The 13,163-nt window shown below is 67.8% G+C and overlaps 3 protein-coding genes across 3 annotated transcripts; all 3 read right to left on the bottom strand.

The window, feature by feature from the left end:
• Window positions 1-3,005: 3,005 nt before the first annotated feature.
• Window positions 3,006-6,649, bottom strand: CHLNCDRAFT_144710 (hypothetical protein; the record flags this gene model as incomplete). Its single annotated transcript, XM_005848151.1, has 7 exons — window positions 3,006-3,224; window positions 3,464-3,626; window positions 3,903-4,134; window positions 4,361-4,492; window positions 4,671-4,786; window positions 4,992-5,096; window positions 6,459-6,649. The coding sequence occupies 7 exons, from the start codon at window positions 6,647-6,649 to the stop codon at window positions 3,006-3,008; spliced, it is 1,158 nt and encodes a 385-aa protein (XP_005848213.1).
• Window positions 6,650-7,967: 1,318 nt separating this feature from the next.
• CHLNCDRAFT_144708 (hypothetical protein) lies at window positions 7,968-9,674 on the bottom strand (the record flags this gene model as incomplete). Its single annotated transcript, XM_005848150.1, has 5 exons — window positions 7,968-8,085; window positions 8,354-8,412; window positions 8,638-8,754; window positions 8,980-9,106; window positions 9,319-9,674. The coding sequence occupies 5 exons, from the start codon at window positions 9,672-9,674 to the stop codon at window positions 7,968-7,970; spliced, it is 777 nt and encodes a 258-aa protein (XP_005848212.1).
• Window positions 9,675-10,677: 1,003 nt separating this feature from the next.
• CHLNCDRAFT_48731 (hypothetical protein) lies at window positions 10,678-13,083 on the bottom strand (the record flags this gene model as incomplete). The annotated part of the gene is made up of 7 exons (XM_005848149.1): window positions 10,678-10,905; window positions 11,145-11,304; window positions 11,550-11,826; window positions 12,037-12,171; window positions 12,356-12,471; window positions 12,698-12,802; window positions 13,007-13,083. 7 exons carry the CDS (start codon window positions 13,081-13,083, stop codon window positions 10,678-10,680), a joined length of 1,098 nt encoding a protein of 365 aa, XP_005848211.1.
• Between the last annotated feature and the right edge of the window lie 80 nt (window positions 13,084-13,163).

The raw sequence follows: 13,163 nt of genomic DNA, 5'->3' as shown, positions 1-13,163 counted from the left end.
CCCTCCACCGCCCGCCCCCCCCGGACCGCCCCAGGTGGTGGTGGAGGAGGAGGAGGCGGCGGGCCACGTCCGCCGCCGGTCGTCTGGCACACGCCAGCGCAGCCGGCGCCGCCTCTCCCACCTCTCCAAACACTGCCGTGGCCACGAAGGCGCCGGCAGCGCCGGGGGCGCCCCACCCCCGCCACCATCGGCGGCGCCGGGCAGCAGCTGCAATGCCACCGTGCCGGCGGTGGGCGACAGCACGCTTATCATCGTGCAGCCGGGGCAGCTAGGGGAGCCAGCGGCCCCAGAGCCCTGCACCCTCCCCGTGTCCCCAGCTTTTGCGCCCGCCCTGGCGGCCAGCGCCGGCGCCGGCACCGCGCTGCTGCTGCTGGGGCCCTGGGCGGTACGCAGCCCGCTGGGGGAGCGCCTGATCCGGCTGTACTGCCTGCTGGGCCCCGTCCTTTCCGCCTTCTCCTGCATCTTCAAGCTGGCGGTGTCGGGCTTGTTCATCGCCGCCGTGCTCACGGTGGTCAGCCTGGGCATCGAGGGGCCGCACGCAGCAGAGTCCAGGCAAGCCGGGAGGATGCGTGCGTGTGTGTGTGCGTGTGCGTGGGTGCTTTGTGTCGACGTGGGGTGCAGCGGCTGGCATGTGGAGCAGAGCCGCAGCGGGTTTCGGCGGGGAGTGCCCTGCGGGAGGTGACGGGGCATGCCGTGCACCAGGGGTGGTGGATGGCGATTGAGGCGGCACTGCCCGCGTCGCTCCATGTCGCTCCAACACGACCCTCCTCTGTGCTGTGTGTGCGTGCAGGGAGGCGCTGCAGAAGGTCATCTTGATTGTGGCGGGAGTGTTTGGGTGCGCAGGGCACACGCGCCTGCTGCGCCGCCTGCCCCGCGGCGCCTGCCGAGCCGCTGCCTCCGCTGGCGCCGTGGCTCTGTGCCATGCTGAGCCACGCTGAGCCACGCTGCACCATGCTGTGCCATGTTCGATGTGCCCTATCATGCATGTACCGCAGGTTCCTCATGTGCATCGGCACACTGGCGGCGGGGCTGGCAGTACGCCGCCAGCGGTACCGCGCTTGGCACTCCACCCGCCTGCGCCACACCACGCCCTGGGTGCTGCAGCTGGCGGGGGCGGGCCTCATCAGCACCAACTCCCAGGTGTGTATATGGGTGCTTGTGTGTTCAGGGCTGGGTGGGTGGGTGGGCTGTGCTGGTGCGTATGGTGGAACGGCAGGCCAGCAGGCGACCCAAGCTTGGCTGATCCCAGGCGCCAGCTGCCGGCAGTGGATGTGGCTGCTGCCCAAGGCATTTGTTGCCATGCCTGCTGTGCCCCTTGCAGCAGCTCAACTGGACGCTCCGGGTGGCCTGCTTTGCTGCGTGGCTCCTCTTCGTGCGTCCCCGGCAGCCGCAGCTGCAGGCTGCCTGGGGCCAGGAGGAGGAGGCCGCCAGCAGCGCACAGGCCGCGCCAGCGGCGGCAGCGCCAGGTGCGGCAGCAGCTGACAGCGGCAGCCGGGAGCAGCAGCTGCGGCAGCGGCAGCGTGTGCAGCGGGAGCAGCTGCAGCAGAAGCTGCTTGGCGGGGCGCAGCTGGCCAGCGGGCTGAAGGCTGAGTGACAGCCTCCTGTGAGGGACAGGGAAAGCTGGACAGGGTGCCAGTTTTCTACCTTTTGCCTTCAGTGCTGGTAACTGAATCAGTTGCGTACAGCGTCACCGTGCGATGGACGGGGGCATGGAGGTGGTGAACTGGCGGCAGCCCTGTGGTGGCCTAGGCCTCTCCTAGGGAGGCTTGTGGAGCGCAGGCTGGGCTGCTGACGTCCAACCCTTTGCAAACGTTGTGTGGCTGCAAAGAGTCTGTTTACTTATTCCATTCTGCAAAGAGACTGTTTATCATACTTGCTGGTGGTGGGTAGTGACAGGCTTGACAGAAGGTTGCACATGTGCGACTTGTGCAATGGCATCGCCTTCTCGAGCGCCCGCCGTCTCCCAGGCCGCTAGCAGCAGCAATAGGAGCGCACAGGCGTGCGTCAAAGGCATGAGAGGGGGAGGCAGGCTGCCGCGGCCGAGGCAAAGGCGAGAGGGCGGGCTGGGGCCCGCCCTCGAGCGCCGAGTGCCAGGCAGCAGGCCGAGGGCGGACGGGGCGGCGCTGGTTGCTTCGCAGCTCGGGCACTCCTCAGAACCCCCCGATGGAGGGAGGCCTCCCAGCAGTGTCAATCGCGTCCAAATTAGCTGGATGTATTGTTCAATTCGCGAAGACAGGCTGCAAACTCCGCAAGGGAGACCTGTCCACCTCAGCGCCGCCCATGCCCTGCTGGCGAGCGCCACCCCCTTGCAAGGTTGTTTGCGCTTCGAAGCGAGCCCTAACATTTTCCACCCTCCCTGCTTGGGGAAAGAGGGGAAAGTGGGTGCCTGTCCAGCAAGCTGCCAGTGTCCGCTGCAAACCCCGCACCCCCTCATCTCTCCCTCGCGGTCGGTTGCATTTACACAGGGCTGTTTTCATGCTTCTCGGTGGGTGCTGCAGTTGTGGTGGTGTGATTGATTGGTTGGAAAAGGTTGGGGACACAAACCAAAAATAAATACAAGGACAAAGAAGGGCAAATACACTGCCGGTAACAGGGCCTAGTATGCGAACGCTCGCGATGGGGGGGCGCACGCATGTGTGGGGGCATGCGTTGGCTGGAGGCGGCAGGGGAGGTGGCGGCGGGGGTTGCAAGGTTCATGTGTGGAACAGGGGACGGGGCGCGGGAATGTGCGCCGCAGCCCCGCTGGCTAGAGCGTGCTTCTTCTCAGGCTGGCCGAGAGCTGGCGGGGCTGGGCGGCGCATCAAGGCGCCACCCAGCTGGGGCGCCAGCCAGGGCGCTGCCGGAAGCGACTGCGGAAGCCGTCCGCCGGGAGAGGAAGGCCGGGAAAAGGGGATGGGTGGAAACAAACACTGGGGAGGGGCGCGCCGCTGGGGCGCGCGTCCCGCACAAAAGACTGCTGCTCGCGCCGCCGGCGTGGCGGCGCCCGGTACCGGACGGCTTCCCGCTCAGTACTGGTAGCTGCCCGCGCCCTCGATGTCGAAGCTGCCGGAGCGCAGGGTGGGCATGAAGAAGAGCTGCAGGCAGCCCACCAGGATGCGCTCGGTGTAGGGCAGCTTCTCGAGGAACTCGGGTGCCTCGCTGCGGTCGATGGCAATCAGCTTCTCGTTGTAGCCAACCATGCGGTCCATCACATCCCAGAAGCCGGGGGCGTCGCAGTCGGGCACCTGCTCGGGCGGCGGCGGCGCGAAGGAGGGAGCAGAGCGGAGCAGGGGGTGAGGGCACGGGAGGGCGGCGGGCAGGAGGGAGGGCGGGAGCGGCAGATGTGCAAGCAGCGGGCGCCCAGGGCACGGCGTCAGCACGCAGCACGCCAGCCCACGCCCGGCCGTCGGCAGGCCGGGTCGGCGCCGGCCAGGCCAGGCCAGGCGCCGCGCAGCAGCAGGCGGGTGGGTGGGAGTGGGCGCACCTCTGGGAACACCCGTGCTGTGGCGTTGTTGGTCTCGATGATAACGTGGCGGTTGAACTGGGTGGTGTTGAGGCCCAGGGCGCCGAAGAAGACGGAGCGGGAGTGGTCGTTGAGGTACATGGTGATGTAGACGGAGAGGCAGAAGAAGCGGGACCACAGGCTGCTGGAAGGAAGGGAGGGGAGGGGGGCGGGACGGCGCCGGGGTCAGAAGGGGGTGAGAGGCGAGTGGGAGAGGGGCCTGGCCGGTGGGGCCACGAGGCAGACGGGCGAGCAAGCTGCCGTGGCTGCTGCATAGCTGCTGCCACCACGCGTGGCCTGGCCCTGCGCGGCCCAGCCTAGCCCTGACCCCCGCTCTCACACACACACACACACACACACACCACGGCCCCACTCACCGCGCCTCGAGGCCGTTGAGCAGCTCCGGCCGCGCCTTGAGCACCGCGTCAGGAAGTCGCCGTGGCGGTTCTCGTCCTGGCACCAGTTCTCAAGGTACTCAAACATGGGGTACAGCTGGTTGTCGGGGTTGCGCTGGAGGTGGCGGTACATGCTAATGTACCGCCAGTACCCGATCTTCTCCGGCAGGTAGGTGGCGTAGATGATGAACTTGGGCTTGAAGAAGGTGTAGGTGCGGTTCTTGGTGAGGAAGCCGAGGTCAAGGGCCAGGTTGAAGTCTGCGGGGGGGCCGGTGGCGGGGGGCAGGGCATGGGAGCGGTCGGTCCAAGGGCGCAGGCGGGCGCTGCGTGCGTGTTGCGCCTGCTGTGCGTGCCTGCTGTGCCCACGCGTGTGCACGCGCGGGTGCAGGTTGGGTCCAGGCCGGCACCGCCGCCGAAACGGTCTGCCAGGCAGGCTGCCGCTGCTCCCCAGCCAGCCACACCCCAGCCGCACCCGCCGCCTCACCCGACAGGGCCTTGTTGACGAAGCCGGCGTGGCGGGCCTCGTCGCGGGCCAGCGTGAAGATCTCCGCCACCACGGGGTTGGACTTCTGCAGGCGGCGGCCCAGCTCCTTGTACAGCAGGAAGCCGAAGAACTCTGCGGCAGGTGGGAGGGGGAGCGGAGGACAGCGGGGAGCATAAGAGGAGGAGAAAGCTGCTGCTGTGTCGGTCAGGCTGGGCGGGGCTGCCAGCCTAGTGCGATGCTGCGATCGCGCTGCTCGGCGGCACGCAAAGAAAGAAAAAAACACAAAAAGCTGCTGCTGCCGGGGGCGCACCCGCGGTGCAGAAGCGCTCCAGGAACTCGATGAAGATCTTGCGCATGGGTCCCTGGATCTCGTCGGCGGCATCGTGGAAGCCGTCGTTGCGCACAAAGTGCTTCTGGTTGTAGTCCCTGTGGGGCAGCAGGGAAGAAGGCGAGAGGCAGGGGCGCGGGTTAGTCACGCGCCGCGACGTCGCGGGCGCCGGATCGCCGGCGGCGCGGCACGCCCCTGTTGCGCCGCCATTGATACGGCGGTAGTGCAAACGCGTGGGCGCCGTGCTGGCTGGCCGGCCCGTGTGGCCTGCCAGGACGTTCAGAAGAAGGGAGGGGTCCGCACTTGCGGAATTCCTCCAGCATGGCGGTCAGCTCCTCCATGGGCAGGTTGGGGTTCTTCTCCAGGTTGAAGATGTCATCCACCTCGTCAAAGTCGGTGGTGTAGAACCTTTGGGGGGGAGGGGGGCAGGCGGAGGGCTGCACGCGTGAGCGGCACAGCTTGCTTGCTTGCTTGTGTGGGCTTTAAGTCTGGTAAAGCAAGAACTAGCTTGCAACATAGACTCCCCGCCGAAACGGGACGGGAACCGGGCGAAAGCAATAAAACAGGGGTGGAGCAAGGCGACACGCAACGCAAGCAGCTGACAGGGCACGCATCGAAACGTGTTTATGACTGGCATAGTGGCATGGCGCATTGGGGAGAAACACATCGGTACGGGAGCATGGGCTGGCCAAACGGCAGTGCGGAACGCTAGGTCACTAGAAAAGCAGAGAAAGGCGCACTATGTATGCAATGAGGGCAGCCCCGGCTCGGGGCCGTTGAGAAAGCAGTGGGCGGGAGGGGGGAGGCCCCGGTGTGGGCGGGCCCCATCGAGGGGGGATGGGGCGCGCAAGCGGCCAGATGGGGCGGGGCGCGGGCGGCAGTAGAGTCCTGCGGCTGGGTGGGATATAGGGCAATGAGCGCTGAGCAGTGTGCGATGAGCAATGAGCAATGAGCAGTGAGCAGCCCCTCCCTAAACAAAGTGAAGTGCAGGACGGGGTCCGGTGGATGGGAGACAAGGAAACGCGGGGGGTTGCCACGTGCGCTACTGCCGCCGCCGCAGGCAGCACCCCTGCGTCGGCGGCAGCGGCAGCAAGCCGTGGACCCAAACGCCGTGCCGCCGCCGCCGCAGGCAGCACCCCTGCGACGGCGGCGGCAGCAAGCCGTGGACCGAAACGCCGTGCCGCCGAGTCCCGTGGCTGTGGCCGTGGGCTTCTGGCAGCCCCTTCGTCCGCAGCTCGGCAGCACGGGGGCGTCGCAGCGTGCCGCCGCCGCCGCCGCGCTGCCCCCCGGGCACGGCGGCTGCGGCGGCAGCAAGCTTGGGCCCAAACGCCGTGGCGCCGAGTCCCGTGGCTGCGACCGTAGACCGTGGGCCGGAAAACGCGGCCGCAGCTCGGCGGCACGTGGTTATGTTCAAATCGCCAAGCGTGCAGCATCGCCGAACCACGCTTCCCGGCCTCGGCGCATGCCTTCAGGGCCCCCCTATCGCTGGGCACACCCCTCCAACACCGAACATGCGCCCGGGGGGGAGGGCGGCCCGGGCTGCCCAGGCCAAAGTGGGCTGCCCTCGAGCAAGAGGCGGCCGGTCTGTGTGCTGAATGAATGAATTTGAATACAGCGGAGGTGGCAGGCGGCGGCGGCGGCCCTACCACCGCCCAGCCAGAAAGGGGCCAACCCCTGAGCTGTACTGCGTCCCCAGGTGATGCACTGCGCCATGTGGGGTGGTTTGGGGCGCCTGGAGCGCCCGGCAGCTGCCGTCCTTCGCCATCGCACCTGGGGGTCAGGATGCTCTCCTTGGCCGCCACCTTCACGCCCCGCCGCATCAGCTTGAAGCCCAGATCGTCCGTCATCTCCTTCTCAGTCGCCGCTGCCGCGCGCACAGGCTGCACCGCGCTGCGGTGGGCGCCTGCAGCGCGGGTGGCCGGTCGGGCCACGCCAAAGCGAGCGTTCAGAGCAGCCTGCATGCTGCTTGGGGCGCGGGAGGAGAGGGATGGGGAGAATGTTTGTGCGCGCACCATCTGGTGGTACTGGTCTACCAGCTGGCAGCTGGCTCTGCAGTGCCCCTGGATGCCTGACACGTGTCACAGCCTGGCTGCAATAGCCCCAGCAGTGCGCCACGAGTTTGCTGCAGCAGCACACCACAGGTGAGTGAAGTAGGTTGCCCATATTTCTGGTCTGCCTGGTTGGCAGCCAAAGCTGAACCCTGGGAGCACTTGCTTCAGGCTAGCAGGCCAGCACCTGCATGCGGTGAGGGCTGCTGAGCCTGGCCGTCTCCCCAACCACCGCCTGGCCATCACAACCGGCTAACTGTTCCACAACTTGGGTAATGGGGCCGTTTGGAAGCTCTATAGCAGAGCAGCCTGGGCGCCCTCCCGCTTGGCCTTGGCCGGCCTGGCCGGTGATGGCCGCCCCCGGCCAGTGCTCCCAGACCCGGTCTTAGTGGGTCTTAACCGGCGGCACGAGCTGAGCGTCGCAGCCGCGGTCAGCATGGCGCGATATGGTTCGACGCCCCCAAACCCGCGTCGCGTGCCCCGCGGCGCCTGCCGAGCCGCTGCCTCCGCTGGCGCCGTGGCTCTGTGCCATGCTGAGCCACGCTGAGCCACGCTGCACCATGCTGTGCCATGTTCGATGTGCCCTATCATGCATGTACCGCAGGTTCCTCATGTGCATCGGCACACTGGCGGCGGGGCTGGCAGTACGCCGCCAGCGGTACCGCGCCTGGCACTCCACCTGCCTGCGCCACACCACGCCCTGGGTGCTGCAGCTGGCGGGGGCAGGCCTCATCAGCACCAACTCCCAGGTGTGTATGGTGGAATGGCAGGCTGGCAGGTGCAAGCCTGGCTGATCCCAGGCGCCATCTGCCGGCAGTGGATGTGGCTGTTGCCCAAGGAACTTGTGCCGTGCCTGCTGCGCCCCTTGCAGCAGCTCAACTGGACGCTCCGGGTGGCCTGCTTTGCCGCCTGGCTCCTCTTCTTGCGTTCCCGGCAGCCGCAGAAGCAGGCTGCCTGGGAGCAGGAGGAGGAGGCCGCCAGCAGCGCACAGGCCACGCCGGCAGCGCCAGCAGCGGGAGCAGCTGCAGCAGAAGCTGCTTGGCGGGGCGCAGCTGGCCAGCGGGCTGAAGGCTGAGTGAGCCTCCTGTGAGGGACAGGGAAAGCTGGACAGGGTGCCAGTTTTCTCTCTGTTGCCTTCAGTGCTGGTGACTGAATCATTTGCTTACAACGTCACCACGCGATACAAGGGGGCAGGGAGGCGGTGAAATGGCGGCAGGGAGGCGTGTGGAGGTCAGCGCAGGCTTCCCAGCATGCCGCCGTATGTGCGGTCCCCCTCCACAGCCATCGTGTAAGGCACCTCAATTGTGAGGATGCGCAGCACTGTGCCGTGGTCTGGGTGCGTCCAGGGGCTGCAGGGGAGGTGAGCGGGCAGCGGAGTTGGGGGAAGCGCTGAGTTGGCGGGCAGGGCAGCACAGTGAATGGAGGCAGTTGGCGGGGTGGGGCGCAGCAAGCGCAAGAGCAGGCGAGCGAGGCGGCCGGCAGCTGGCGCACGATGCGGCACGGAAGCCGCCAAGACGATCGGCAGCGCATGCAGAAAGCCCACAACCCCAGCCTCCAGCACCAGCCAGCACCAGCTGCAGCCCCAGCAGTTCCAGGCTGCGGCCTCCCCTCACTTACTTGTATGCCTGCGCGATGATGAGGTCTGTGGCAAACCACTCCTCCACCAGGCCCCAGCACTGGAGGCGGCAAGGGAGAAGGCCGGTGTGCGTGCATGTGTTTGTTGTAGAGATGAGCGAGCCCGGGGCATCGGCTGGTAAGGGACAGGGGTGGTGCGTGTGCACATGTGTGCAGATGAGCAAGCCGGAGGCATCGGGTGGGAAGCACGGGGAGGCGCGTCGGCCCCGCCCACTCCCAGCCCCCCACACAGCGTGCACGCCGGGGCGCCCGCCCTGCCCACCCACCGGGTGTGACTTGCCCCACTCTGGGTGGTCCCCCAGCGCTATGAAGAAGTCCTTGCCGCCGGGGATGAAGCACACGTGGCCCCGCTTCACCTCGATGACGCCCTCCCATGGAGGGTCCTGCTAAGCGGCGGCGGGGTGGGTGGCGCATGTGTGTGTGTACATTCGTGTGTGCATGTGTGTGTGCATCGGAATGTGGTGAAGGGGATGGGAGCGGCGTGTGCGTGTCAGGGTGTGAGGGCAGGGCTGCCAAGCGGCAAAAGCGGCAGGACTGCGGACAAAAGCGCCCCAGCACGCCCAAACACGCGTGCACGGCGGCGGCCGCTGCAACGGCGGCGGCCAAACCACCACGGCACAGCTTGCGGCGGGGGATCTGAGACTGGCAGCCCAGCTCGCCTCTGCCAGGTCATGCATGCGCCCCTGCAGCAGCGCGTAAGGCGGCCCCGGCCCAGACTGCGGCCGCGCCTCGTTCCTGCAGCGCAGCCGAGCAATGGAGCGGCATGGCCGCGAGTCGGTGCCAGCACAGGAGCCAGCCGGAGAGCGCTGCCCCCGCCGCCGCTGCCTCTGCACCTCCCGCCACCGGCCGCTGCAGACATGGGGTCAGCATCCCGTGGGGCTGCCTGCAGGGCAGCAGGGGCAGGTACAAGCGCCAGCGGCGGCTCCCCGCAGCCGCGCGGGCCCCACCTGTAGAAGGCGCAGGTGTAGGTGGTGGAGCAGTTGCGCGCCGCAGCCAGGTGCCACACCAGGGCAGTGATGCGGGGAGCCACCCCCTCCAGCAGCTTCACGCGGATCGCCCCAAACTGCGTGTACAGCACCACCACAGGGGGCGGCTGACCCAGTCCAACGCCTCCTCGCCGGGCCTGGCGCAGCTGCCGCGGCGCGCGAAGCAGGCCGCCGCCGCTGCCGCTGCTCGCGCCGCTGCTCGCGCCCTCGCGCGCCCCTCTGTCTGGGCGCTCTGCGGCATCGCCTTCTCGAGCGCCCGCCGTCTCCCAGGCCGCTAGCAGCAGCAATAGGAGCGCACAGGCGTGCGTCAAAGGCATGAGAGGGGGAGGCAGGCTGCCGCGGCCGAGGCAAAGGCGAGAGGGCGGGCTGGGGCCCGCCCTCGAGCGCCGAGTGCCAGGCAGCAGGCCGAGGGCGGACGGGGCGGCGCTGGTTGCTTCGCAGCTCGGGCACTCCTCAGAACCCCCCGATGGAGGGAGGCCTCCCAGCAGTGTCAATCGCGTCCAAATTAGCTGGATGTATTGTTCAATTCGCGAAGACAGGCTGCAAACTCCGCAAGGGAGACCTGTCCACCTCAGCGCCCCGCCCATGCCCTGCTGGCGAGCGCCACCCCCTTGCAAGGTTGTTTGCGCTTCGAAGCGAGCCTTAACATTTTCCACCCTCCCTGCTTGGGGAAAGAGGGGAAAGTGGGTGCCTGTCCAGCAAGCTGCCACTGTCCGCTGCATGCCCCAAAACCCCTTGTCTCTCCCTCGCAGTCGATTCCAGTTACAGCAGTGCTGTTTTCTTGCTTCTCGGTTGGTGCTGCTGCTGTGATGGTGTGATTGATTGGTGCGAAAAGGTTGGGAACACAAACCAAAAAACAATACAAGGACGAAGAAGGGCAAATAAAATGCCGGTAACAGGGCCTAGTATGCGAACGCTCGCGACGGGGGGGCGCACGCATGTGTGGGGGCATGCGTTGGCTGGAGGCGGCAGGGGAGGTGGCGGCGGGGGTCGCAAGGTTCATGTGTGGAACAGGGGACGGGGCGCGGGAATGTGCACCGCAGCCCCGCTGGCTAGAGCGTGCTTCTTCTCAGGCTGGCCGGCGGCTGGCGGGGCTGGGCGGCGCATCAAGGCGCCACCCAGCTGGGGCGCCAGCCAGGGCGCTGCCGGAAGCGACTGCGGAAGCCGTCCGCCGGGAGAGGAAGGCCGGGAAAAGGGGATGGGTGGAAACAAACACTGGGGAGGGGCGCGCCGCTGGGGCGCGCGTCCCGCACAAAAGGCTGCTGCTGCTGCTGCTCGCGCCGCCCGCGTGGCGGCGCCCGGTACCGGACGGCTTCCCGCTCAGTACTGGTAGCTGCCCGCGCCCTCGATGTCGAAGCTGCCGGAGCGCAGGGTGGGCATGAAGAAGAGCTGCAGGCAGCCCGCCAGGATGCGCTCGGTGTAGGGCAGCTTCTGCAGCTTCTTGAGGAACTCGGGTGCCTCGCTGCGGTCGATGGCAATCAGCTTCTCGTTGTAGCCAACCATGCGGTCCATCACATCCCAGAAGCCGGGGGCGTCGCAGTCGGGCACCTGCTCGGGCGGCGGCGGCGCGAAGGAGGGAGCAGAGCGGAGCAGGGGGTGAGGGCACGGGAGGGCGGCGGGCAGGAGGGAGGGCGGGAGCGGCAGATGTGCAAGCAGCAGGCGCCCAGGGCACGGCGTCAGCACGCAGCACGCCAGCCCACGCCCGGCCGTCGGCAGGCCGGGTCGGCGCCGGCCAGGCCAGGCCAGGCGCCGCGCAGCAGCAGGCGGGTGGGTGGGAGTGGGCGCACCTCTGGGAACACCCGTGCTGTGGCGTTGTTGGTCTCGATGATAACGTGGCGGTTGAACTGGGTGGTGTTGAGGCCCAGGGCGCCGTAGAAGGCGGAGCGGGAGTGGTCGTTGAGGTACATGGTGATGTAGACGGAGAGGCAGAAGAAGCGGGACCACAGGCTGCAGGAAGGAAGGGAGGGGCGGGGGGCGGGACGGCGCCGGGGTCAGAAGGGGGTGAGAGGGCGAGTGGGAGAGGGGCCTGGCCGGTGGGGCCGCTAGGCAGACGGGCGAGCAAGCTGCCGTGGCTGCTGCGTAGCTGCTGCCGCCACGCGTGGCCTGGCCCTGCGCGGCCCATCCTAGCCCTGATCCCCCGCCCTCACACACACACACACACACACACACACACACACCACGGCCCCACTCACCGCGCCTCGAGGCCGTTGAGCAGCTCCGGCCGCGCCTTGAGCACCGCGGTCAGGAAGTCGCCGTGGCGGTTCTCGTCCTGGCACCAGTTCTCAAAGTACTCAAACATGGGGTACAGCTGGTTGTCGGGGTTGCGCTGGAGGTGGCGGTACATGCTGATGTACCGCCAGTACCCGATCTTCTCCGACAGGTAGGTGGCGTAGATGATGAACTTGGGCTTGAAGAAGGTGTAGGTGCGGTTCTTGGTGAGGAAGCCCAGGTCGAGGGCAAGGTTGAAGTCTGCGGGGGGGCCGGTGGCGGGGGGCAGGGCATGGGAGCGGTCGGTCCAAGGGCGCAGGCGGGCGCTGCGTGCGTTTTGTGCCCACGTGTGTGCATGCGCGGGTGCAGATTGGGTCCAGGCCGGCACCGCTGCCGCCGCCAAAACGGTCTGCCAGGCAGGCTGCCGCTGCACCCCAGCCAGCCACACCCCAGCCACCCCCGCCGCCTCACCCGACAGGGCCTTGTTGATGAAGCCGGCGTGGCGGGCCTCGTCGCGGGCCAGCAGCGTGAAGATCTCCGCCACCACGGGGTTGGACTTCTGCAGGCGGCGGCCCAGCTCCTTGTACAGCAGGAAGCCGGAGAACTCTGCGGCAGGTGGGAGGGGGAGAGGAGGACAGCGGGGAGCATAAGAGGAGGAGAAAGCTGCTGCTGCTGCTGTGTCGGTCGGGCTGGGCGGGGCTGCCAGCCTAGAGCGATGCTGCGATCGCGCTGCTCGGCGGCACGCAAAGAAAGAAAAAAACACAAAAAGCTGCTGCTGCCGGGGGCGCACCCGCGGTGCAGGAGCGCTCCAGGAACTCAATGAAGATCTTGCGCATGGGTCCCTGGATCTCGTCGGCGGCATCGTGGAAGCCGTCGTTGCGCACAAAGTGCTTCTGGTTGTAGTCCCTGCGGGGCGGGGCGGCAGGGAAGAAGGTGAGAGGCAGGGGCGGGGGTTAGTCACGCTCCGCGACGTCGCGGGCGCCGGATCGCCGGCGGCGCGGCACGCGGCCCGGCCGGCCCGCCCCTGTTGCGCCGCCATTGATACGGCGGTAGTGCAAACGCGTGGGCGGCGTGCTGGCTGGCCGGCCCGTGTGGCCTGCCAGGACGTTCAGAAGAAGGGAGGGGTCCGCACTTGCGGAATTCCTCCAGCATGGCGGTCAGCTCCTCCATGGGCAGGTTGGGGTTCTTCTCCAGGTTGAAGATGTCATCCACCTCGTCAAAGTCGGTAGTGTAGAACCTTTGGGGGGGAGGGGGGCAGGCGGAGGGCTGCACGCGTTAGCGGCACAGCGGAGGTGGCAGGCGGCGGCGGTGGCCCTACCACCGCCCAGCCAGAAGGGGCCAACCCCTGAGCTGTGCTGCGTCCCCAGGTGACGCACTGCGCCATGTGGGGTGGTTTGGGGCGCCTGGAGCGCCCGGCAGCTGCCGTCCTTCGCCATCGCACCTGGGGGTCAGGATGCTCTCCTTGGCCGCCACCTTCACGCCCCGCCGCATCAGCTTGAAGCCCAGATCGTCCGTCATCTCCTTCTCAGTCGCCGCTGCCGCGCGCACAGGCTGCACCGCGCTGCGGCGGGCGCCTGCAGCGCGGGTGGCCGGGCGGG

This window comes from Chlorella variabilis (genome assembly GCF_000147415.1).
Source record: "Chlorella variabilis unplaced genomic scaffold CHLNCscaffold_8, whole genome shotgun sequence".
Lineage (NCBI taxonomy): Eukaryota > Viridiplantae > Chlorophyta > Trebouxiophyceae > Chlorellales > Chlorellaceae > Chlorella > Chlorella variabilis.
Note: the sequence above shows the minus strand (reverse complement) of the source record. Positions and strands in the feature narration are given on the sequence as shown.